General features: G+C 41.2%; 1 protein-coding gene across 2 annotated transcripts in view; it reads right to left on the bottom strand.

The window, feature by feature from the left end:
- Positions 1–26,738, bottom strand: part of mdga2a (MAM domain containing glycosylphosphatidylinositol anchor 2a) — a 1,048,869-nt gene that overhangs the window by 489,939 nt on the left and 532,192 nt on the right. For both annotated transcript variants that reach the window (XM_063047135.1, XM_063047145.1), the window contains exons 7-8: positions 24,901–25,230; positions 19,883–20,188 (exon numbers count right to left, since the gene is read on the bottom strand). In XM_063047135.1, coding sequence (XP_062903205.1) covers positions 19,883–20,188; positions 24,901–25,230 — 636 coding nt within the window. The remainder of the gene's footprint in view (positions 1–19,882; positions 20,189–24,900; positions 25,231–26,738) is intronic.

The following is a 26,738-nucleotide window of genomic DNA, read 5'->3' as shown; positions in this document are numbered from 1 at the left end:
ATAAACATTGGAAACAAATCCTGATGTGATGAACACTGAAGGCAGATGGAGTTTAATGCAGACAAGTGTGAGATTGCACATTGTACGGACAAACCAGGGTGGAACTTGCACAGTGAATGTTGGGGCACTGAGGGGTGTGGTATAACAAAGGGATCTCAGAATACAGAACCCTAATTCCTTGAGAGTGATGTCATAGGGAGAGCCATAACTAGATCTTTTGGAACCTTGGTCTTCATAAGTTAAAGTACTGATACGTTGAGCATTGATATGTTGAGGTTGTATAGACATTGGTGAGACCAAATGTGGTTTACTTGTGCAGTTTTAGTCACAGAAGATATATCAATGAGATTAAAAGTGTACAGAGAAAATTTAAAAGGATGTTGCTGGGACTTGAGGATCTGAGTTATTGGGAAAGTTTGAATAGGTTAGGACTTTATCCCTGGAGCATGGGAGAATAATGGGAGATTTGATATAGATGAAAAAAATTCTGAGAGATATAGATAGATAGTGTACCTATGTAGTGTATGTATAGATAAAGGTCAAAGTAAATTCATTATCGAAGTGCATACATGTCAGCATATACTACCCTGACTCATTTTCTTGTGGGCATTCCCAGTAAATACAAGAAACACAATAGAATCAGTGAAAAACCATACACAACAAGATGGACAAACAACCAATGTACAAAATACAATAAGCGGTGCAAATGCAAAAATTAAAAAAAGAAACAAAATAGTAATAGTAAACAAATAAGCAAAAATATTGAAAATATGAGATGAAGAGTCCTAGAAAGTGAATCCATAGGTTGTGAGAATGGTTCAGTTTTGGGGCAAGTGAAGTTATCTCCACTGGTTCAAGAGTCTGATGGTTGAGGGGTAATAACCATTCCTGAACCTGACTGTGGGGGTCCTGAAGCTCCTGTACGTCCTTCCTGATAGCAGCGGTGGGAACATAGCCTGTATGGTTGGGATCCTTGATGATGGACGCTATTTTCCTGTAACAGCGCTCCTTGTAGATGCGCTAAATATTGGGGAGGGCTTCACCTGTAATGGACTGGGCCATATTCATTACTTTTTGTAGGCTATTCCGTTCAAGGCGATTGGTGTTTCCATACCAGGCCATGATGCACCTAGTCGGTATACTGTCCACTGCACATCTATATAAGTTTGTTAAAGTTTTAGATGATATGCCAAATCTTAGCAAGCTTCTAAGTAAAGTAAAGGCATTGCTTTGTTTTCTTTGAAATGGCACTTACATGATGGACCCAGGACAGACCCTCTGAAATGAGAATGCCAAGGAATTTAAAATTGCTGACCCACTCAGGGTAAATGCAAGCAGGTTGTGTGAAACTAGTACTAAAGGTCATCAGTTAAGGGTGAAAGGTGAAATATTTAAGGGGAACTTGAGGGGAACTTTCTTTACTCAGAGCATGGTACAAGTGTGGAATGAGTTCCCAGCAAAGGTGGTGAATGAAGGCTTGATTGCAACATTTAAGAGAAGTTTGGATAAGTACATGGATGGGAGTGGTTTGTGGAGCTATGTTTGAAGTGCAGGTTGATGAGATTAAGCAGAATAACAGTTCAGCAGGAACTACTGTACGCTAGCTGAAGGGCCTGTTTCTGTGCTGTAGTGCTGTATGACTCTAAACAAATACTTTACAGATCTTGAACTTTGCTTCTACTTATATTGGTCATGTAAGAAGCAAGTGGAAGATAATGTCACTGTCTTAATAAATGTTTTCTATTAATCCTGTATAAAAAATACCACTGCTCTACTCTCTATACCCATGACTGTGTGGCTAGGCATAGCTCAAATACCATCTATAAGTTTGCTGACAATATAACCATTGTTGATAGAATCTCAGGTGGTGACAAGAGGGCATACAGGAATGAGATATGCCAGCTAATGGAGTGGTGTCACAGCAACAACCTGGCACTCAGTGTCAGTAAGACGAAGAGCTGATTGTGGAACTCAGGAATAGTAAGATGAAAGAACACATACCAATCCTCATAGAGGGATCAGAAGTGGAGAGAGTGAGCAGTTTCAAATTCCTGGGTGTCAAGATCTCTGAGGACCTAACCTGGTCCCAATATATCGATGTAGTTATAACGAAGGCAAGACAGCAGCTATACTTTATTAGGAGTTTGAAGAGATTTGTTATGTCAGCAAATACACTCAAAAACTTCTATAGATGTAGTGTGAAGAGCGTTAAGCAGGCTGTGTCACTGTCTGGTATGGGGGGGGGCACTGCACAAGACTGAAGAAAGCTACAGAGGGTTGTAAATTTAGTCAGCTCCATCTTGGGTACTAGCCTACAAAGTACGCAGGATATCTTCAAGGAGCGGTATCTCAGAAAGGTAGCATCCATTATTAAGTACCTCCAGCATTTAGGGCATGCCCTTTTCTCACTGTTACCATCAGGTAGGAGGTACAGAAACCTGAAGGCACACACTCAGTGATTCAGGAACAGCTTCTTCCCCTCTACCATCCGATTCCTAAATGGACGTTGAACCCTTGGACACTACCTCACTTTTTAAAAAAATATATATTATTTCTGCTTTTGCACGATTTTTAATTTATTCAATATACGTACACCAGCGGTCCCCAACCACTGGGCCGCGAAGCATGTGCTACTGGGCGGTGAGGAAACGATATGAGTCAGCTGCACCTTTCCTCATTCCCTGTCACGCACTGTTGAACTTGAACATAGGGTTGCCAACTGTCCTGTATTAGCCGGGACATCTGGTATATTGGTCTAAATTGGTTTGTCCTATACCAGACAGCCCTTGTCCCATATTTTTCCCGCCAAAGTAGAATGTTCCTATGAAACCTCTCGTGCCGAAGTGGCATGAAGCGAAGAAGCAATTACCATTAATTTATATGGGAAAAATTTTTAAGCGTTCCCAGACTCAAAAAATAACCTACCAAATCATACCAAATAACACATAACACCTAAAACAACTCTGACATATAGTAAAAGCAGGAATGATAAGTTAAATACACAGCCTATATAAAGTAGAAATAATGCATGTACAGTGTAGTCGGGAAGGTTAAGCCAAAACTGATATGTGGAAAAAAAATCGGCACGTACGTGCATGAGCACGTCACATATGCGCACGTCATGCATGTGCACACAGGTGCCCGCGCAAGGCTTCATAGTCATGGTAGTCTTTCTCGGGGTAAACACAAGCATCCCGCCAACACACACAAAAAATGCTGGTGAACACAGCAGGCCAGGCAGCATCTACAGGAAGAGGTACAGTCGACGTTTCGGGCCGGGACCCTTCATCAGGATCTGACTGCTACTTTTGTCCCTTATTTGGGAGTGAGAAAGTTGGCAACCCTAACTATAAAAAACATCATGTTGAGGTGAGTTTAACCCTCCTTGAACACCACCCCCGGTCGGCTGGTCCGCAAGAATATTGTCAATACTAAACCGGTCCGCGGTGCAAAAAAGGTTGGGGACCCCTGACGTACACTGTATAAAGTATACTGAATAAGATTTATTTATCATTATTATTTTATTTTTTCTTCTATATTATTTATTGGATTGAACTGCTGCTACTAAGTTAACAAGTTTCATGTCACATGCCGGTGTTAATAAACCTGATTCTGATTTAGATTCACTGATTCATTCAGTATGATTCAAACTTCAACTTCACTTTATCATTGATTTCTATCATATCTATTGTTTGTTTTCATTAGGACATGAAACACAACCATTGCTGACAAGGTCAGTGTTAATTACCCATCCTGATGGTGTGACACTGAATTAGCTCACTGAGTTGCTGCAGTGTACCTGGTGAACGTACCCCTACAATCCTGCTCAATGGTGTGATCTAGCAGTCTTCTGCAAGAACTGTAACATATGAGGCTTATGTAATATTGGGTGTGCCCACTTCACGATTTTTACTGGGTGTCCAACTGCTCTGTCTGAAACCACTTATGCTTTGCCATAGAAGAGGCAACACTGATCGACATGTGTGGACTACAGCAAAGATAATCCACTTAACTTTTCTTTTGTTCAGATCAGTATCTTGCAGTACTTTGGAAGAGATTCTAAAGCATAGCTTCAGAACAAAACTATGAAACGTATACAATGTTCCGAAATCTGCTTGCAGCAACTCAGCTGGGTCCTTCCCAATGGAGATAATGTGGGAATGACTGCCAAGAAACCATGAGCTCTGTTGTTCGACTGGAATAGTTCACAGTGGAACAATAAAGTGAACTGCTGGATTTCCAAGCAAGCGACTTTTCTGAAGTTTGGAGTCAGTCGTATGAGAACTCCACACTATTTATTGCTAGGCTAGATAAACCAGAGTAGATGGAAGTGAAGACAATATTGTATCCCGAAGATCACAAAGGGAGAAAGCTGTACCGCACCACAGCTGAGACTCCAGAGAAAGCACCAAATGTATCACAAGCACATAACTTCCTGCTTAAAACAGATTTAAAAGAGGTCAGATTACTTTGTAGAATCCTGCAGTTTGACTACTAAATGAGACAGTGGTCCCTCTGTCAGGGCAAACATGCATGCAAAACTGCAGAACTATCCAAAGCCTGGTCAGAAATGTTGGATGGCGTGACAGGAATTACAGACATGAAGCAGAAGGCAGAACAGGGATAACATGGTCTAAGTTGCTTAATTATTGCATGTACTGTGAACATTCTCACAGGATGGGTAATTATTTTTCACCATGATGAGAATATCAATAGAGGAACGAGTGAACAAGATGACCTGTGTAGAGATGGAAGCAGGGCCAGATTCAAAGTATCTGTTGATCAAAATGCTTTTGGTGCCACACAAAATCAATTCAGTGGAAGACAGATCAATGGCAATGTGTGCAAGGGCTGTCAATAACTCCTCATCTCATCTGCACTGAAAACAAGGTAGAAAAGCTTCCTGAAGCAAGCCATCAGTCTCAAAGTAATATTCAACAAGACTATGTGGAACTACTGTAAGTTGGGAGAATACTCCCTGAGGTTGCTACATCCAAAGAATGAAGAGGACTTTGATTTGGATTTCACCGTCGCCGTTTAGAAAGAAGCCAAAACTTTCATTTGGAAGTGGTAGAACTCACGAGACTGATGTAGAACATGACAAGATCCTGAAGATTGCTTTAATGTAAAGTTTTCATATGAAGGTATCTTTCACGGAACAGGAAATTAAAATACAAATACCATTTTGTCCTATGAGAAGCAGCAGTAAACTTATATGCATCAACAGTGGCTTTCAAGGACAAACTTAACATCAAGGAGGATAGAATAACTAAGGTACAGATCGTCACTACACTTATTCATTTATTTATTGAGATACAGCATGAATAGACCCTCCAAACCTTCGAGATGCGCCACCCTGCAACACCCGATTTAGTCCGAGTCTAATCATAGGACAATTTACAGTGACTGATTAACCTAGCAACCACTACACCTTTGGGCTGTGGAGGAAACCAGAGCACCTGGAGGAAACCCAAGTAGATACAGGGATAACATCGAAACTCTTTATAGACAGCAGTGGGATATGATGTCTACCCACTGGGTATCCACTTGGTATGTGTAGAGAAACCAAGTGGCAAGCTGAAGATGTTCTTCGATCCAAGAGATTTGAATGAAGAGGCTTCACTATCTTACAAAGATGCTGAAAATGCAAAACTTTAAGGATGCTGGATGCAAAAAATGTAGAGTTTGTTGAGGAGAGTTCCACTGAGCTCAAGATGTCAGATAGAGCAGACCATGACCGATAACGTATTGGCCTTTGGGGAAGGAAAAACAGCAGAAGGAGAGTGCTGAGGAACAGATATAGGAGAAGCAACCAAAGCTGATAAAGTAAAAGTTAGTTTGGCCAGCTTCAGCAAAGGTCAAGAGTCTTGTAACTTCCACCAGACTTGGAGGTAGTGTAAGGAGATTGGTCAGTGAGTTGTCAAGTCTGGAGTTCAGGGTTCTGTAACCAGCGAGTATGAAGTTTTGAGGCCTGGAATCAGTGGGTTCTGGGGTCGAGACCAAAGATTGAAGTCAGAAGGTCAAAGACCGAAGTCGGTGAGCCCAGACATGTCCAATGGCTGAAGCTTTGGATCTGCGAGTTTACGAGTCTACTGGGCAAAGTCAGAGTTGAAATGTCTGAAGGACCAGAGGTGACCTGTCCTTGAGTTGGAGGACTATCTGTTTATTAACTTATTTCTTGAGACACAGAGCAGAATAGGCCCTTCTGGCCCTTCGAGCCACACCAGCCAGCAGTCCCCCAATTTAACCCTAACCAAATCATGGGGCAATTTACAATGAACAATTAACCTACCAACCAGTACATCTTTGGACTGTGGGAGAAAACCAGAGCACCTGGAGGAAACCCACGTGGGCATGGGGAGAACGTACAAATCCCTTACAGGCAGCAGTGGGAATTGACCCCCTGTTGCCTGTAGTGTAAAGCGTTGTGCTAACCACTATGCTACCGTGCTACCCTGAATGTGTGAGTGCGTGAGAGGGAGGGACGATAGAGGCTTGTTTCGGGAATGATATTTTCTTTGTGTTGTCAGCTGAACATTGTGCGCATGCTATGTTGGTGCTGGAATAGTTATTTTGTCCCACCACATCCTTCAGTTTTGTTGGTTGTTGAGATAAGTGACATATTTCACCTCACATTTCAAAGCACATATAATAAATAAATGAATCTGAACTCTGTTGGCTTGAAGGGCCGAATGGCCTACTCCTGCACCTATTGTCTGTAACACTACTCAACCAGACAATCTACCTCATCCCTGTACCTCTCTACCAGTGATCAATGAACCTGAATTTCCCCCCCATGCACCTTGCACCCTCTCTTCAGCCACACAATCATCTGACCTATCATTCTTTACTTGGACTCAATAGCATGTGGCAGTGCAAATAATCTGCAAATCACAACCCCCAGAATCATAACTGGGTTTAATATCACTGGCATACATCATTAAATTTATCGTTTAGCGGCAGCAGCACATTGCTGTACATAATTTTAAAAAGTATAGATTACAATAAGAAAATAAATACCTAGTGCAAAAAGAGAGCAAAAAAATAATAAGGTAGCTTCAATGGGTTCATTGTCCATTCAGAAATCTGAAGGCAGAGGTGAAGCAGCTAATCCTGAAACATTAAGTATGTGTCTTCAAGCTCCAGTACCTCTGCTATTATGGTAGCAATGAGAAGAGGGCATTTCCTGGGTGATGGGGGTTTTGAGGTCCTGCATTTTAATTTCTTACCTAACTCTCTGCACTCAACCTTTAGGACCTCATTGCTTGCTCAACCTACATTATTTGTGTCAATATATACAATGAAATATGAACAAGAACATAAGAAATAGTAGCAGGAGTAGGCCATCTGGCCCATCAAGCCTGCTCTCCCATTCAATAAGATCATGGCTGTTTGGCCACGAACTCATCTCCACCTACCCACCTTTTCCCCATAACCCTTAATTCCCCTGCTGTGCAAAAATCTATCCAACCTTGTCTTAAGTATACTTACTGAGGTAGCCTTCACTGCTTCATTGGGCAAAGAATTCCATAGATTCACCATTCTCTGGGAAAAGTAGTTCCTCCTCATCTCCATCCTAAATCTACTCCCCCAAATGTTGAGGCTATGTCCCCTAGTTCTAGTTTCATCTACCAGTGGAAACAACTTTGTTGCCTCTATCTTATCTATCCCTTTCATAATTTTATATGTTTCTATAAGATCTCCTCTTATTCTTCTGAATTCCAGTATATTTCAGAAGACCCAGGCGACTCAATCTCTCCTCATAGGCTAACCCTCCTCATCTCTGGAGTCAACCCAGTGAACCTCCTCTGCAACACCTCTAAAGCTAGTACATCTTTTAAGTATGGAGACCAGAACTGCACACAGTACTCCAGGTGTGGCCTCGCCAGTACCCTGTACAGTTGCAGCATAACCTCCCTGTTATTAAATTCAATCCCTCTAGCAATGAAGGCCAACATTCCATTTGACTTCTCGACAGCCTGCTGCAGCAGCAAGCCAATTTTTTGTGATTTATGCACCAACACTCCCAAGTCCCTCTGCACAGCAGCATGTTGAATTTTTTTGCTATTTAAATAATAATCTGCTCTTTTGTTTTTCCTTCCAAAGTGGATGACCTCTGCTGCTTGCTCACCCCATCCTCAAATTTTCTGTAGCTGCTCTGAGGTATTCTTGACACTGGTACCTGAGAGAGGCACACCCCACCCTGGCATCTCTTTTGCCGTCACCTCTCACCATCTAGTCTCCTATCATTATTGCCCTATCATACTGTACACTTTTCCTCTGACTGTCAGAGCAAATTACAGTGCCAAAGACTGGACTACTACTGCTCACCCTAGAAAGACCATCACACTCAATGAGGTCTATCTATTTGTGAAGGGGATGGCCAAGGAGTCCCTGCACTGACTGCCTTCTCTGCTTCCTTCTCTTGACAATCAGCCATCGATCTGAAATTGGTCCCTTGGACGTGATCACTCCTCAGCAAGTCTGTGACTTTCAGTTTCCCAGATGATACTGTGTAACTCCAGACCCAGCTCCATTTCCTTGATCTAGTTTGTCAGGAGCCGAACCTGAGCGAACCTCCCACAGACGTAGACATTGAGGAGATTGTCGGGTTCCTTGTCTTCCCATATCTTCCAGAATGCGGGAATCTGTATAGACCTTTGTTTGCAGAATAAGATGGCATGGTTTTCAAATGCCCTTTTGCATCCATTGCTGTCTTATAAATAAATAGCAAGTTTATCAAGCTATTACTGTTTTTGTGCCCTCCGCCCCCATCCCAATTCTCAGATTGAGTCAGAGATACAAGAGATTCTACAGATGATGGAAATCCGGAGTAATAAACACAAAATACCGGAGGAAATCAGCAGGTCAGACAAGTTGGGCTGAGACTCTTCATCAGGGCTATTTGCTTTAGCAGGGTTCTTCGCCAAGTAGATGCCTCTAAGCTCTTCTGTGACATGTGCAGTCAATGCACAGGTCTTCGCCGATCATCTGCCCAATCACTCTTCCGACTTTCACATTGAATAATGTCCCCCAAAGTCCTCTCTACTTCTCTATCGTCTTACTTTCATCCTTTTCACCACCCCAAATAAATAAAATATTCCGCCTCTTAGAAGCGATATAGCCATTAAGATGATGCTCCTATTGTGCAGAGACTGTGTACCATTCCATTAATCTTGCATTTGCGTTCTTTACATGCTGAGTGAACTCATTCGATCAACCCATTTGATTTTATCTCCACTTAAGCAGACGTTAGCTGCCTCAGTGGGGCATGATCCTCCTAGTCTGCGTTTTGACTGTTTTCTACACTTGTTGAAGTAGCAAAGCTGCCTATTTCCGAGGTGAAGATGTGTTTGAAGTGGCTAAACTATTAAGTGCAATAGATGAAAAACTTTTACTGTACTGCACTCTCCTTTACTGTAACAATAAGGCCACTCTCAGATTGGAAGAGCAACACTTCATATTCCCTTTGAGTAGCCCCTAACATGACATCCTCAATCTGTCCTTTTCCATTCCCCATTCTAGCTCCCCTCTAAACTCTTCTTTTCTCCTCGCCTGCCTGTCACCACCACCTCACCACCCCCAGTGGCCCTGCTCCTTTCCTTTCTCCCATGGTCCGCTCTCCGCTTCCATCAGCCCTTCAGGTTTTCCACCAATCACCTGCAAGCTTCTCACATAGTCCTCCATCCTCCACCCACCTACCATCCTCCTCATTTGACTTCACCTATCACCTTCCAGCTTGTACTCGTTACCCTCCCCCAATCTTCTTATTCTGACAGCTTCCCTTTCCTTCCCTGTGTTGATGAAGGATCTCTTCATTTTTCCCCACAGACACTGCGAAATTCCTCCAGCATTTGTATGTGTCACTCTGGATTTTCAGCATCTGCAGAATCTCTTTTGTGTTATTTCATTGTCTCTCATTGATGTGTGATGGCATTCACATACTGAGGCTTCCTGGAGGCTAAACTCTGTAGTTGATGGAGGCTTAGTTCAGAGCAGGTATGAAATAAATAAGACCATAAGATATAGGACCAGAATTAGGTCATTTGGCCCATTGAGTCTGCTCCAACATTTCTTAATGGCAGATCAATTTCCCTCTCAACCCCAATCTGCTGCCTTCTCTCCATATCCCTCATGCTCTGACCAATCAAGAATCTATCAACCCCGGCTTTAAATCTACCCAGTGACTTGGGCACCACAACCACCTGTGGCAACGAATTCCACAGGTTTAACACTCTGGTGAAAGAAATGCTTCCTCAGCTCTGTTCTATTGCTGAATTATGTGTTCTAAGGCTCCCCCACCATAGGAAACATCCTCTCCATATCCACTGTTATCAAGGCTTTTTAACATTCGATAGGATTCGATGAGATTTCCCACCCCTCATTCTTCTAAATTCCAGTGAGTACAGGCCCAAACCCATCAAACACTCCTCATCTGACAAGCCTTTCAATCCCGGAAATGTTTTCCTGAACCTCCTTTGAATCCTCTCCAATGAGGGCGTCCTTTCTTCGATAAGGGGCCCATTTTTGAAATTTCTCCCCATTTAGAAGACTGTATTTTTACTTCTTCTACCAAAGTGTATGTCTACATACTTCCTGACACTGTATTCCATCTGCTACTCTTTGCACCTTCACCTAATCTCTCTAAGTCTTTCTGTAGCCTCTCTGCTTCCATAAAGCTCCCTGGCCCTCTACCTACCTGTGTATCATAGCAAACTTGGCCACAACGTCATCAATTCTGTCATCCAAATATTCTCTCTTTGCATAGGATTACGAAAGTCTGAAGGAAGCACTAGTACACACTTGATTTTATTTTCTTTTTTCAAGGTGTGACATTTATTATTAAGTTCTCTATGACTTTAAGCCTTGTAGGAAATACCTTCTGTCAGCAGGTGCAAATATTAGACATTAAGACCATAAGATATAGCAGCAGAAGTAGGCCATTCGACCCATCGTCCGCTTTGCCATTCAATCATGGGCTGATCTACTTCACCCAGTCATCCCCACTCCCCTGCTTTCATCCTTTGATGCCTTGGTTAATCAAGAACCTATCTATCTCTGCCTTAAATACACCAAATGACTTGGCCTCCACAGCCGCTCGTGGCAACAAATTCCACAGATTTACTACCCTCTGACTAAAGTAATTTCTCCGCATCTCTGTTCTAAAAGGATGTCCTTCAATCCTGAAGTCGTGCCCTCTTGTCCTAGAATCCCCTACCATGGGAAATAACTTCGCCATATCTAATCTGTTCAGGCCTTTTAACATTTGGAATTTTCTATGAGATCCCCCTTCATTCTCCTGAACTCCAGGGAATACAGCCCAGGAGCTGCCAGGCATTCCTCATATGGTAATCTTCTCATTCCTGGAATCATTCTCGTGAAGCCTCTCCGAACACTCTCCAATGTCAGTATATACTTTCTAAAACAAGGAACCCAAAACTGCACACAATACTCCAAGTGTGGTCTCACAAGTGCCTTATAGAGCCTCAACATCACATCCCGGCTCCTATATTCTATACCTCTAGAAATGAATGCCAACATTGCATTCACCTTCTTCACAACCGACTCAACTTGCTGGTTAACCTTTAGGGTATCTTGTACAAGGACTCTCAAGTCTCTTTGCATCTCTGCATTTTGAATTCTCTCCCCATCTAAATAATAGTCTACCCATTTATTTCTTCCACCAAAGTGCATGACCATACACTTTCCAACATTGTACTTCATTTGCCACTTCTTTGCCCATTCCCCTAAACTATCTAAGTCTCTCTGCAGGCTCTCTGTTTCCTCAACACTACCCGCTCCTCCATCTATCTTTGTATCATCAGCAAATTTAGCCACAAATCCCTTAATACCATAGTCCAAATCATTGACATACATCGTAAAAAGTAACAGTCCCAACACCAATCCCTCTGGAACTCCACTGGTAACCGGCAGCCAGCCAGAATAGGATCCCTTTACTCCCACTCTCTGTTTTCTGCTGACCAGCCAATACTCCACCCACAGTAGTAGCTTCCCTGTAATTCCATGGGCTTTTATCTTGCTAAGCAGTCTCATGTGCAGCACCTTGTCAAAGGCCTTCTGAAAATTCAAGTACACCACATCTACTGCATCTCCTTTGTCTACCCTGCTTGTAATTTCTTCAAAGAATTGCAGTAGGTTTGTCAGGCAGGATCTTCCTTTCAGGAAACCATGCTGGCTTTGGCCTACCTTGTCATGTGCCTCCAGGTACGCCGTAATCTCATCCCTAAAAATTGATTCCAACAACTTCACAACCACTGATGTCAGGCTAACAGGTATATAGTTTCCTTTCTGCTGCCTCCCAACCCTTCTTAAATAGCGGAGTAACATTTGCAATTTTCCAGTCATCTGGTACAATGCCAGGATCTTTCAATTCTTGAAAGATCATCATTAGCACCTCCGCAATCTCTCCAGCTACTTCCTTCAGAACCCGAAAGTGCACTCCATCAGGTCCAGGAGATTTATCCACCATATTCTGCTCTGATCATCATGTTTCACATCTGAAGATCCGCTCTGGATCATCTCTTACATGGGCACGTCGTCTGAAGACAGGTTAAGTTACATGTTATTCTACTTCCAATCTCAACTGAGTTATTTGCCAGGGACACCGCTGCTTCAAATCTGGTAATCTCCTGGACCATTAGCCAAGAGACTGAATTATGCTTCTCCTTGTTGAATGTCTGAAACACTGTAATCCCTTGTAACCTTGCTGAACGCTTGGCCACATGCAGTCTTTGCAAGAGTGATAGCTGTACACAGTCCTTTCCCATATGGAACAGGCTCAGGAGGTTGTAAAGCTACATTCCTCTTGGCATTTCTGTTGAGCTAAGGGGAACTGATCACCATATGACAGCAATTTCTGCAGCTTCCTCCCCTCCACCATCACATTTCTGAACAGTCCATGCACACTATACTCCATTGCACAATTTTTAAAAAATTATAACTTACAGTAATAACCCAGGGAGGGTTGAAACTCGATTGGCAAGGTTGGGACTTTAGAGAGAAAAGTCAGTGAGAATATAGGGGTACATGCAGCAAGCAAAGAGTGTAAGCCTATCAGTCAGGATAGCCACGTGTACATTAAAAGGTCAAATGGGACCATATGTTTTGCATTATTTCAGACAGGACCACTGCTTTAAATTGCATCTATTTCAATGCACAGGTAAGGCAGATGAACTGAGGGTGTAGATTGCCTCTGGGAACAAGGATATTGTGGCCACAACAGAAACATGGTTGAGAAAAGGAAAGAACTAATAGTTCAGTATTCTGGGATACCGATGCTTCAGGTGAGATAGAAGAACAGGCAAGAGTGGAGAAGGCATTGCCTTTTTGATAATGGAGAACACAACAGCAGTGCTTAGAGAGGATATTATTCAGGGATAATCCAACAAGAACATTTGGATGAAACTTAGAAATAGCTCCTCTATTTCCTCTGTAAGGCCTCCCTCCATAATCAGTAGGAACTTGAGGAGTAGATATGTCAATGAATTGCATGTAATTATGAGAACCGTAGGTTTGTAACTGAAAAGAATCAAAGTACATTTATTATCAAAGTATGCAGTATACAACCCCGAGATTCGTCTTCTCTACAGACAGCCATGAAACAAAGAAAACTATGGAACCCATTCAAAGGAAAAAGCATCAACACCCACGCCCCCCCCCCCACATGCAAAGAAACAAATCACGCAAATGGCAACAAGAACATCAACGCTCTTGCACCAAACACAATCAAGTCAGGGTAGGGCTTATATATTGAAGAGCAGAGGCACTGAGGAATGTTATGGAACAGAGGGTTCTGGGAACACAAGGGCACAGTTAGCAGAATGCAACCATGCAAGGATACAGGATGGTGAAGAAGGCATTTAGCATATTGGCCTTCATCAGTCAGAGCATCAAATTTAGGATCAGGCACATTATTTTGCAGTTATTAAGTTGTATTTGGAGCATTGTGTACCATTATGGGAAAGACATTGTCATGCTGGAGGGGGTAAAAGAGATATTGACAAGGATGCTGCTTGGACGAGAAGGCCTGAACTATAGGGAGAGGTTGGCACTTGCTCTTTATTCCGTAGAGTGCAGCAGAATAAGCAATGACCTCACAGAAATGTATAAAAACATGAGGTTATGGATAAGGGGGATGCTGATAGTTTTTTTCCCCAAGGCTGGAGAGTCCAAAATTGGAGGGCACAAACACAATATGAAAGGGGAGAGATTTATGAGGTAAGTTCCCTACACAGGAAGTAGTGAGTACCTGGAATGAGCTTAGAGGGGAAGTGGTCGAGGCAGGTAAAAATGCAATATTTCAGAGGCATTTGGATAGGTACATGGAGGGAAGGGGGCTTGGAGGGTTATGGGCCAAATGTGGGCAATTAGATGTATTAGGGAGGATACCGTGATCAGCATGAAGCAGTTGGGCTGAAGAGCCTGGTTCCATGCATTACTTTATGACTCTGTAGGTTTGACATTACAACCTTTTTCTTGGTAAAATGGCTTCACCAAGTCAAGGGTCATTTACCAGATTACCCTTGGCCCTGTTCTGTTCTTGCTCTCATAGTATTTATACAGTTGCTCCTGTTAAGTTCCTGTTTGTTCCCTTGCATATATATCTTCCTAATGTATGGACATACATTGTTAAACATATATACACCATCTGTATAGTATGTTATTTTCGTAAATGTTACCAATCACCTCTACATATTATCTTCTAGCCAGAATAATTCCTCTATCGTGAATATTCCACAGCGTGGAATAGTGTTCCGTTTTCTTTCGATATGTGGATACTACGGTTGGAGGCTACCTCAATTTATGAGGCATTGTTAATGATAACATGCTCAGGCTCTGAATAAGCCTACACACAAACAGAAAGATTTGTGGTTTAATCAATGGTTTAAATTAGTGTTTTGCTTCTAAATGCAATAATAACGATTCATTCTCACAGGATTAACAGACAAAATTACTTTGTAGTAAAATAAAATTTGGTATGGTTAGCTAAGAGGCAAGCCATTTGGGAGTTTTCCAAAATTCACTGCTCACAACATTATATTAGGATTGAAATTTGCATATTTCCAACATAAGGTAGACAGCTTCATCACTCCTTATTACATATACCCCTCATCTAAAATAGCAATACAAATTAGAAAAAAGCACCTCAAATAGGCAGACACCTTGGCGTTATTTCATTTCCTTTTCTGAACTGTAGGCCAAATCAAAGGTGGCCATGGATCAGCATACATGAGGGAGAATGAACATCTAGCTGAGTGGTGCCAAAAAAAAACCGCTTACTCAATGTCAGCAGGACCAAAGAGCTGGTTATTGACTCCAGGAGAAGGAAACCAGAGGTCCATGAGTCAATCCTCATCACAGGATCAGAGCGCAGAGCGTCAGCAACTTTAAATTCCTCAGGGTTATTATTTCTGAGGACTTGTCCTGTGCCCGGCACATAAGTGCAATTACAAAGAAAGCACAACAGCTTCTCTACTTCCTAAGGGATTTGTGAAGGTTCAGCATGACATCTAAACCTTGACAAACTTCTACAGATGTGTGGTGGAGAGCATATTGCATGACAACCTGGTATGGACACACCAGTGGCCTTGAACGGGAAACCCTACACAAAGTAACAGATGTGGCCCAGTTAATCCTTGGTAAAGCCCTTTCCACAATTGAGCACATCTACAAAGAGCATTATCACAGGAAAGCAGTATCCATCATCAGTGACCCCCATCACCCACGTCACACTCTCTTTTCACTGATCCTGGATTCATGCTCTCATCAGGAAGAAGATCCAGGAACCTCAGGACTCACAACACCAGGTTCAGAAACAGTTGCTTCTTCTCAACAATCAGGCTCTTGAACCAAAGGGGCTAACTTCACTCATCTTCACTTGCCCCATCTTTGAAATGTTCCCACAACCCATGGACTCTTTATCTCATGTTCTCAATATTTATTGTTTATTCCTTTATTATTCTTTCTTTCTTTTTGTACTTGCACAGTTTGATGTCTTTTCTACCCTGGCTGAACGCCCGGTTTCGGTCTTTCATTGATTCTACTATGAATACTATTCCATTATGGATTTGAGTATGCCTGCAAGAAAATGAATCTCAGGGTTGTATATAGTGACATATATGTACTTTGATGATAAATTTCCATTTGAACAACATCGCAGGCTGAGATACAGGGTAGTGGCCTTTTCAGGAGCACTTTTTTTTGGAGATACAGTGTGGAGTAGGCCCCTCCGGCACGTTGAGCCACGTTACCCAGCAATTCCCTGATTTACCGCTAGTGTAATCACGGGACAATTTACAGTGACCAATTAACGTATCAACTGGTATGTCTTTGGACTTTGGGAGGGAACTGCAGCACCTGGAGAAAAACCATGCAGACACAGGGAGAACATACATATCTCTTCACAGGCAGCGGTGGGAATTCAACACAGGTCACCTGTACTATGAAGTCTTGTGCTAAACACAACGCTACTGTGCTGCCCCTGCTGCACCAGCTGTTACTAATCAATGCCTTCTTTATAACTTAGATTTGGAGACCTGCCCAGTTAAAAAAAAACTTACATAGGTAACTGCACTTAATTTACAATTTTTAATACAGCATTTAAGACCATAAGAGATAGGAGCAGAATTAGTCCATTCAGCCCATCGAGTCTGCTCCATTATTCCATCATGACTGATCCTGGATCCCACTCAACCCCATACACCTGCCTTCTCGCCATTTCCTTTGATGTTCTGACCGATCAGGAAAAGATCAACTTCCGCGTTAAATATATGCACTGACTGGGCCTCCAATGCAGTGTGTGGCAGATTCACCACCCTCTGGCTAAAAAAAATTCTCCTTACCTCTTTTCGAAATTTTGAGGCTGTGCCCACTAGTTCTGGATACTCGCACCACAGGAAACATCCTCTCCACATCCACCCTATCTAGTCCTTTCAACATTCGGTAGGTTTCAATGAGATACCTCCACCCCCCACATTCTTCTAAATTCCAGTGAGTACAGATGCAAAGCTGCCAAATGCGCCTCACATGTTAACCCCTTCATTCCCAGGATCATCCTCGTGAACCTTCTCTGGACTCTGTCCAATGACAACATATCCTTTCTGAGCTATGGAGCCAAAAACTGTTGACAATACTTCAAGTGCAGCCTGACTAGAGTCTTATAGCCTTCAGCATTATCTCCTTGCTTTTACATTCTACTCCCCTTGAAATAAATGCCAACACTCCATTTGCCTTCTTTACCACAGACTCAACCTGTAAATTAACCTTCTGGGAGTCTTGCACGAGGACTCCCAGTTCCCTCTGCACCTCTGATGTTTGAACCTTCTCCCCATTTAAACAATAGTCCGCACTATTGTTCCTTTTATTAAAATGCGTTGTTGTACAATTCCCAACACTGTATTTCATCTGCCACTTTTCTGCTGTTTCTTCCAATTTGTCCGAGTCCTACTGTAATCACATTGCTTCCTCAACACTACCTACCCCTCCACCTCTCTTCATATCATCTGCAAACTTTGCCACAAAGCCATCAATTCCATTATCTAAATCATTGACAAGCAATGTGAAAGGTAGCGGCCCCAATACTGATCCCTGAGGAACACCACTAGTCACCGGCAGCCAACTAGAAAAGGCCCTCTTTACGAATAAAAGCCCAAATAGAACATTAACCATGGATCTGTGCTTTGGAAGCCAGAGGACTCCTCACTTTAGATATCATGTTCCTACTCCAGTGACACAGAATATCACAATGGACCTACAGAATGATATTGATTCCTCACTGATGGGACATTTCTTATTGTATAGAATTACGAAAAACCTGCAGCACTCAAATTGGGCAGCAGAAATTAGGAAACACTGCTTCATGCAAGGATTGCAAAGTGTGAAGCTGTCTCCTGTAAGAAGCAGCAGGTTGATAATGTTTCAATTATATTCTCAATCAATAATTTTAAATCTGGCATTCTACAGTATGGTGCTATTGTTGTCTCACACCATCTCTTCACCAACCCTCCCTCTCATCCTCTTTTTCCCCCATCCCTCAATTAATGATCAAAATGTTTGTTAAGTGCAAACATCTAAGACAAATTAACGTTTTTATATAGATAAGTCATTGCAGTGGGTTAAAACTGTCACCTCAAAAGGCTGGAGTTTTATTAACTGAGATACTGCTGACATTAAAAGATGCAACCAAATGCTATTATCAATGTTATGAAATTTCTCTAAAATGTTTATAATTTTTTTCTCTGTTGATGGTTAATTAATACTTGTGCTGTTGTGTGTTAGACCTATACACAAGCAGAAAGATTTGTGAAATGTTACTGAGGAAGAACATTTCCCTGTTTGACAATTACAGTGATGCAGCCAAAGTGCTGGAGGCAGATCACAAAAATGTCCAGACACTCCATATATTTCTTGAGCGCCACAGTCTATCTGTAACAACATCAGTACACTGGAGCAGCTGTACAGAAATATGTTGTGTCAAATGATACCGCTGAACCATGCGAGAGGAATGAAGACTCAGGTAATTTCAAACATAGAAAAGTTTTCTTGATTTTTTTTGACAAGGTATCCCTTCACAATCTGTTTGGCAATGAGTTTGTGCCATGAAAATGCAGCAACACCTCACACATCTAAAAGAGCCAGCAGTACTTATTTACACAAGTGCATCCCTCATCCTAATTGATAACATTGCTGCAGTGATGTATCATACGTGAATTTAAGAATTCTCTGGGAAGATCTGCTGAATAAGTATGGCATTAAAGGTTGTTCATGTCATTTTTGATCTATATGTGACCTTCCTTGTGTACAAACTCCTGTAACATGATCCTCCCCTAGAATTTTATCCCCTCTAATTTACCAATTAATATGAGAAAGGCTGCCATAAACTCTTTGAAGAGTGCACTTCATAAAAAGCATAATAACTTTACAAGAGGCACTTAATGATTTTACTTTTACAAAAATTGAGCTTTCTGTTAACATACTGTGTCTTGTATTGACCATCAACCACACCTACCCAAGGCCACACATTGCAACAATCTGATTTTCTTGCTGAATTCACAACGAGATGTAGATTCATTTCTGGCACTAGACAAACTTGAAGTCCCACATTGGTTCTTCTCCAGCAAATCACTTCAGAATTAGCAGGACCATCTACCAAAATTTCCTTCATGCTCGGGGGGAGAACTGAAGCAGTGCTTCACCCACAACACATCTTTCAACAATCTCGTTTTGGAGTCATGTAGTCAACATGCAAGGTCATTAGTTGCTGAACATGAAGTACTGCAGCAACCTCTGAATTTACTCAGACCTTGTTCTTCTTAGTCAACATTTCCACATCAATAAAAATATATTTGTTCTATTGTTCGTAGCTGTAATTCTAAGCAACTTTTCTTTACACTATTCCACTGCAAAGTATCCCCGACCAAAAGACAATTTAGCACAATTCGACACATTTCTTCATCAGTCTATTTACTTAAGAAATACAATTTTAAAAATCACATTTCAGATTTTTTTTAAAATGACCAATGCATGATATGTTATGTTCACCAAGCATTTTCAATATTTGGAATGCAAAGATACAATATCAATGTTAAAGCATGAAATATTTCTTGAAACATTTGTATGTAGTGCTTAAAACATTTATTTAGCTGAAAGGAATCACGATGTATTCTATTGTGAACCAAAGGTCCAAAATAGATGTTAATCTGATTGGCTGTATGCTTACCAGGAGCCAATCGTACTTTTAAAGGATGGAATAACATAAGGGCAGTATTTTGATTGTAAAATTCTCTGACACAATTATGGGAAAGAATCAATAATTATAAAAGTTCATAAGGCTATTCCTCAAAGAGAAATCTGAATCACTTACATTGCACAATGAGCTGCACAGCTGCTTCACGTGGTTTCACGTTAAATCCATTGTACTGGCTCGTTTGGCATTTATATATTCCATTCATGTCCCTGGACACATTCACAATGCGCAATAATCCATCATAACTTTCCATCTGCATGGAGCCGTCAGGCATTGGAAGTTCCTTCTCTTTCTCTTTATCATAGCGAGACCAGAGGATTATGGGCTTTGGCTTCCCAGAAACCAAGCACTGTAGCTCCACTGTGTCAGCTTCACGAGCAACCATCAGAGACTTCTCTTTTGGGACAGACAGCGTTGGCGGAACTTGTAAACAGAAAGAAGGATAACATAGTTTCATTGAACGACTTGACATCCCTGTGCAGCAGTGTGAACAGTATATATACTGGAAATAGGTGTATTATTTGGAAAAGCACAAATTTCACATCGTTTTAGATGAGGACATATGAGTTAGGAGCAGGACAAGGCATGCGATCTGACTGTAACATCAGTCCTGCTTCCTACCACTGAGCCAATTATGAATCCAACACACTATCTTCCCTTGGATACCGTGGAATCTAACCTTTCAGACTATCCTGCCTTGAGAGACCTTGTCAAATGCCTTGTTAAAGTCCAGATGCAGTAGACAACATCCACTACCCTATCCCATCTATCCTCTTGGTTACAAGGTTGGACAGAATTTTGCATAGTCGAGGAATTAAGGGTTATGGGGAAAAGGCAGGTAAGTGGAGATGAGTACATAGTCAGATTAGGCATGATCTTATTGAAAAGTGGAGCAGGCTCGATGGGCTGAATGGCCGACTCCTACTTCTTATGTTCTTATGTAAGAGATCTGTCTGACACAACTTCCCACACACAACCAGTCTCCAGTCTTCTGGAACTTTGTCTAGTGCCAAAGATGAAGCAAAAATCTCTGCAAGGGCTTCAGCAATTTTTTTCTCTAGCTTCCCACAAAGTTCAAGAATGCACTAGGTCAGACTGTAGAGATTTATCCCATTAGTGCACTTTAAGGCCTCCAACTCCTCCTTCCTGTTAAGGCAGCACGTCCTATTACCCCCATTACTTTAGCTTTCAACATTTTCCTCCACAGTAAAAACTGAAGAGAAATATTCATTAAAAATCTCAGCCATTTCTTTTGCCACACCTTGCCTGCCTGATCCTTCTTATATCCTCCTTTTGCTCTTCTAACTTCATCTCATGTTCTCAATATTTATTGGTTATTTACTTATTTATTATTATTATTTCTTACCTTTTGTATTTGCACAGTTTGTTGTCTTTTGCACACTGACTGAACACCAAAGTTGGTGCGGTCTTTCATTAATTCTATTATGGTTATTATTCTATTATGGATTTATTAAGTATGCCCATAAGAAAATGAATCTCAGGGTTGTGTATCGTGACAAACATGTACTTTAATGATAAGTTTACTTTGAACTTTGAGCTCTTCACTTAAGAGCACTCCTCCGTTTGTTGTAATTATCAAGAGATTCATAATTTCCAATTGTGTACACACAGTGTATGCCTTCCTCTTTCTCTTAACCAGATCCTCAATATCTCTCATCAACCAGGGTTTCCAAAACTTAAAAAGTTCAAAGTTCAAAGTAAATTTATCAGATTTGCCCTTCACCCTAACAAATACATACAAGCCCTGAACTCTTGACATCACAGCTCTTGACAATCGCCACCCACTCCATCCAGCCCAACTGATCCTTCACCTAGTTTGCCAGTTCACCATAGTCGGCACTACTTTCAAGCCCTTACTTAGGTTTGAAACAATGGACTCATTCATTTTTCCCTCAAACCAAATGTAAAAATTTATATTATATCAAGTTGGAGGGCAAGAAGAATAGGTCCAAAATTTTTTTTAAAATTGTTAAATATTTTCTTAAAAAAACTAGGAAGTTCCTTGTTGTATTATTTCAACTTATTTACATAGCTTCCCAGCCTTATCCAATTTGATGTAATGTAGAACTCTTTCAGATTAGAAATGTCTGCATGATAGAATGAATTGTTTTTAATATTTAATTTGCCATCAGTTTTTCAAAAGGTATTTTTGTTAGTATAAATAGAAGAGAATTCACAGGAAATACTTGATCTTTTTTCACAGATAAAACGTTTCTTAAAGGTTAATACGAAGATCAAATTTTGTTTGAATACCGTATTTATTGTGAGGCCAAAAATGTTTTTAAAAAGCTGTGACTGCTGGAAATCAGTGACTGTCTTTATCGAGATTCAGGCCTTTACCTACAAATAATGTGCTTTCACTCAGAGTTTTCAATAAAGTTTGAAGAGCAGTGAGCTATTTAATTATAAAGTTGATTACTTGCACACCGCTGTGTTTGAATGCATTTGACATTTAAGCTGTCTAGGGAACCGTTTTGTCACTCTCTGCCAGATACAGAGAAAGAGTGCAGTTCTGCTTTGACTAATATGAACGAATGCTATTTAGACATGGTTGACTAAAGCCTTTAGAATAATGGAACTCTGCCGTCAAATATTATTACTCAGTCAGTTTTAGTCAAACGAGTAAACAGCATTGAATTAATGAAGCCTTGTACGCATTTCAGAATCTTCTTTTGCTTAATATTAGAGACTTGTCTTTTACAAATACTAAATCTCCTTTTCTTCACTGCCAAATTAGAGTAAACTTTAACGCACCGAAGGTCAAGAAGTGAGTTACATGGGCAGTTTATTCAATATCCAGTGCACATTATGATTCAAGAGGTAGTAGAAACATCAGCATTGACTGGAATGCTGTCTTTACTTAATGAACAGTATGAAAAATGGGAGAGCAGGAGCTACAATGTAGGCTGGAGTTGGGGGAGAAATTCACTTGAGAAAAATAGCATAAAGCTTTGATTGATTTTGACTAAATTGTCAATAGGAAAATCTGATCAATGAGGGACCCTTGCTATTTATATATATTGGAAATTTTCAGCAATACAGTAACATTAAATGTACTGGTACAAAAGAATTTACAGACTAATAACAAATGGAAATGAGACCACCTTCACAGTGACTGGGATCAAATGCGGAGACAGATTTCAGTGCGGATATTTGCTGTATAAATGTCACCTAGGGTAATGAAAAAATACTTGCTCTCTTTAAACCATTATTAATTACCAAAGTTAAACTAGATGAGCTGCCTTGATTTCAAAGCTGTGATCTCCCAGTGAGAAGGTCAAGGATCCAGTTGCAGAGGGAGATACAGAGGCCCAGGTTTTGGAGCTTGTTGATTAGTGCTGAGGGTATAATGCTGTGGAATGCTGAGCTGCAATCAATAAACAGCAGTCTGATGCAGATATTGCTATTGTCCAGGTGATCCAAGGCCGAGTGGAGAGCCAGCGAGATTGCATCCACTGTAGACCTATTGTTGTTGTTGCTAACCACGCCTTGTGGTGCATCAGACAGCAACCTTGCTGTTTCCTTAGCATTTTGTTAGTTTTTTAAAAATCGGACAGAGTTGCTAGCTCAAAACTCAACTCAGCATAGATAGAGAACGGCCGGATTCGAACCCAGGATTACGCGCCTCGAAATCCAGCGTGGATGCCACTATGCCACCAGCCAGCATATAAGCCTAATATGGCAATCGGCAGATTGCAGTGGGTTCAAGTCCTTGATGAGGCAGGAGTTTTACCTAGTCATAACTAAACTCACAAAACACTTCATCATTGTAGATGTGAGTGCAACTGGCTGATAGTCATTGAGGCAGGTCACCCTGCTCTTCTCGGACACTGTTATGATTGTTGCCTTTTTAAAGCAGTTGAGAACCTCTAACTGTAGCACTCAGAGATTAATGATATCCTTGATAACTCCCACACGTTGGCTGGCACAGAATATCAGTGCCCTACCAGGTACACCATCAGGACCAGGCGCCTTGTGAGAGTTCATCCTGTTGAAAGATGTTCTGATACTTGCCTCCGAGACAGAGATCACAGCGTCACCAAATGTTGTAAAGATTCACACAGGTGTACCTTTATTCTCCATTTCAAAGTGTGCGTAAAAGTCACTGGGCTTATCTGGGAGTGAAGCATCACGGCCATTCATCACATTAGATTTTGCTTTATAGGAACCAATGGTCTGCAAACCCTGCTATAGATGACATGCATCCAATTCCATCTCTAGTTTCAATCGGAATTGTTTTTCACTCCTAAAATAGTTTACCACAGGATGCACTTGGAATTCTTGTATAGTTCGGGATCACTGGTCTTGAATGTCACAGGTACAGCCCTCAGCAGACTATGACTCTCCTGGTTCATCCATAACTTTTGTTTGGGTATGTCGCTATGTCCTTGAAGACACACACTCATGCACACGGGTCTTGATGAAGTCAGTGACAACTGTGGTACATTCATTCATATCTGAAGATGAAACCCTGAATATTGTCCAGTCTGCCAACTCTAAGTATTCCTGTAAGAACTTCTCTGCCTCCCTTGGCCATATCTTCTTCACCCTCACCACTAGTGCAGTGGTCTTTAGTCTCCTCCTGTATGCTGGAAGTAGATGTACAGCCAGGTGACTGGACATTTCAAAGTGCAGGCGTTCGATGCCTCAGTAAGTGCTCTTGATGGTAACAGTCATCAAGTGTGTTTGCTCCTCTGGTTCCACAGGTGATATGCTGGTGGTAGTTGGTCAGAGACTTCTTCAAGCTGGGCTGGTTGAAATATCTCCACCTCTCCACTCTCACCTTAAACCTACACCCTCCAATCCTGGAAAAAATAAATGAACCCTATCTATGCCCTTCATGATTTATACACCTTTATAAGATCACCCCTTAATCTTGTAAGCTCCAAGGAATTAAGTCCCAAACTGCTCAACCTCTCTTCATAACTCAATTCATTGCAACATCCTTGTAGATTTCCTCTGTACTCTTTCAAGGTTAATGGCATCTTTCCTATAGTAGAGTGACCAGAACTGAACACAATATTTCAAATGCCATCTCACCAACATCTTGTGCAAATGCAACAATGAATTCCAGGATAAACATGCTTATTTTCAAAATTTCCTCCAGTACTCACCTGTACTGCTAGATATATTGACATCAATGCTGATGTCAGGCACAACCTTGCTATTTAGCGAAGCTACACAAGTGTATGTCCCAAAGTCGGTGAACCTCAAGTCAATAATGTCCAGACTGGTTGTGCCCGGTGAGACATCAGGATCTGTTGTGGAAATGACCATCCTTTCCGAGCTCCGAAGTGGACGTCCATTCTTAAACCACGAGAATGTCAACTCATCTGGGGGAATGGCCTCCACCTGACAGGAAATTTTAACCTCACGGCCAATCTGAATGTTATCATCATCGTGGTAAGGATCTGGGGTAATCCAGAAACGGCCCTTTTTCAGAGCTAGGATAAAGAACAGAGTTGATGTTCAATTTTTTTTACATATAAAACAAAGAATAAGCAAATTGAATTTATCCCTCTGATGAGTACACCTTAATTTTTTTTAATGTGTGTGCATGACCTACAAACATGTGTATTAAGGAAACAATTAGGCCACTTAGACCCATAGAAAGCTCCACCATGTAGTAAGAACATGACTTATCTGACTGCAACCTTAACTCTGCATTCCTGTCTGTAAAGAAAAATCTTACGCCCGTTTGCTTATTACTCCTGGTACTATCATCTCTTTATGATTTTTTGAGAGAGAACATTTTGCCTCATCCCTATCATAAATGGGCCATTCCTTATTTTCATACAGCAAACCTTGATTCTGGTTCATCTCAAAATAGGAAACATCCTTTCCACTGACTTCCCTCAGAAAATTTAAAGCTCTGATCAAATTCCCTGCCATTCTTACACACTCTAAGGGATATAAGCATAGTCTATCAAACCTTGCCTCATAAGACAACTTGCTCATTTCATGTATCAGTTTAATAAACCTTCTCTGCATCAATTCCCTGCTTAAATAAGGAGACCAACAGTTAAGAGAGAACTCTAGATGTGGTCTTAGTACCTCATATAACTGAAGCAGAACATCCCTTCTTTTCTGTTTTATTCCCCCAGCAATAAACTATGAAATTGTTATTTTTTCTAATCATTTACAGCTCCTCTATACTAGCCTTTTGTGAATCATGCACTGGGACACCCAGGTGCCTCTGCAATGCACACCTTCACAGTTTCTCACCATTTAGATAATGTGCTCCTTTTTCATCTGTACTGCCAAGATGAACAATTTTATTTTTCTACATTTTACTCCACTTTGCCTACTCAGTTAACCCACCTATGTATGTTCTTTAATGTACTGCTTATGTTCTGTTCACAGCTAACTTTCCTTCCTGTCTTTATGTCCTCAGCAAATTTTCATTTATGCCATTTCTCTGCTTACTATCATCCAGGCCAGTATGTTTTCTCCTACACAATGAGCTTTTGGTTTATTTGATAATCTGTGCTGCAGCATTTTATTAATCCTGTAAATCTTAGACCATATACTAGATCATGCTTAGTCCATAACATATATCACCTCTTCAAAGAACCACATGCGTTAATGTCCAACATAAGTCACCAGGTCACCACGAGACATCAGTTGGATGTGCATTCTTAGTATCTTAGGAACTATCAGCATTTAATTTATTAAATGCAGCATCAATTTAATGTCTAATTCTCTGGGATTCAACTGCCAATGAGCAGGAATATCTGTAGTGAAGATTTTAACATAATCAAGTAAGACATGGAACAAGAACTCAATGTTGATCCTTGCTGTCTAGCCTCATCCAGGAAGAATGCCAACTGAGGCAATCACGTCGACCTCTTTTGACGAAGAACCTTAGCATGAGCACAAACTGCAGAATGGCCACCATAATAAACAGGTTATATTTACTGACAGAATAATCACACAGACTATTCATTTTAAG

Source organism: Mobula hypostoma, chromosome 1 (genome assembly GCF_963921235.1).
Source record: "Mobula hypostoma chromosome 1, sMobHyp1.1, whole genome shotgun sequence".
NCBI lineage: Eukaryota > Metazoa > Chordata > Chondrichthyes > Myliobatiformes > Myliobatidae > Mobula > Mobula hypostoma.
This window is presented reverse-complemented; position numbering and strand designations above follow the sequence as displayed.